General features: G+C 48.5%; 1 protein-coding gene across 2 annotated transcripts in view; it reads right to left on the bottom strand.

Moving 5' to 3' along the window:
• slc35b4 (solute carrier family 35 member B4) overlaps positions 1–340 on the bottom strand; it is a 24,514-nt gene extending 24,174 nt beyond the window's left edge. Inside the window, exon 1 of one of the 2 annotated variants that reach the window (XM_048610309.1) lies at positions 81–340. In XM_048610309.1, coding sequence (XP_048466266.1) covers positions 81–157 — 77 coding nt within the window. In that variant the 5' untranslated portion in view covers positions 158–340. The remainder of the gene's footprint in view (positions 1–80) is intronic. The other variant, XM_048610308.1, reaches the window with a different exon arrangement.
• Positions 341–621: the final 281 nt, after the last annotated feature.

Genomic DNA, 621 nt, shown 5'->3' with positions numbered 1-621 from the left:
CCTGTAAGTAAATGAAGGTGACAGCCAGATCCCTGGTGCTCACCTGTCAAAGATAACGGCCAATGCCTGCTCGCACTCACCTGACCAACAGTTCCAGAAACACAACATTGCTGGTGCAGCCAAGGAACACCAGGCCGATAGCGAAGACTGTGTGCATCTTGCCCCTCAGAAAGGAACAGTGGTCGAGGTAAGATAGCCCAGCTAGGCCTCTGCTGATTCCCACTTACTCCTATCGTGCCACTCACTGTAGCATCAACTGACACGTCCAAAAGGCCGCCATCCCTTTGCCTTTCGCTTTCCTGTCCTACTGCGCATGCTTCGCGCACGATACACCTCGGGGGTTGTAGTCCTTTCCTGCCAGGTCGGATATTCCGCGCATACTGCATGTCGGGTATTGTAGTTCACCCACCGCGGATAGATAATGTCACGCCACTGGGTGTAAAACTACAATTCCCAGCAGCAATTGGAAGTCGTCAGGGGAATTATTGTGGTCACGCTAAATGAACTAAATATGAAGTCAACAAAAAGGAAAATACATTTAACAAACACCATCAATTGCTTTGTTTTCTGTGTTTTAGGGGATTGGGCACTTTAATTTTAGAATTTATTGCCCCTTGAGGT

Source organism: Rhincodon typus, chromosome 22 (assembly GCF_021869965.1).
Source record: "Rhincodon typus isolate 14 chromosome 22, sRhiTyp1.1, whole genome shotgun sequence".
In the NCBI taxonomy this organism is placed as follows: Eukaryota; Metazoa; Chordata; class Chondrichthyes; order Orectolobiformes; family Rhincodontidae; genus Rhincodon; species Rhincodon typus.
The sequence above is the reverse complement of the archived record's forward strand: the minus strand, read 5'-3'. Positions and strand labels throughout refer to the sequence as shown.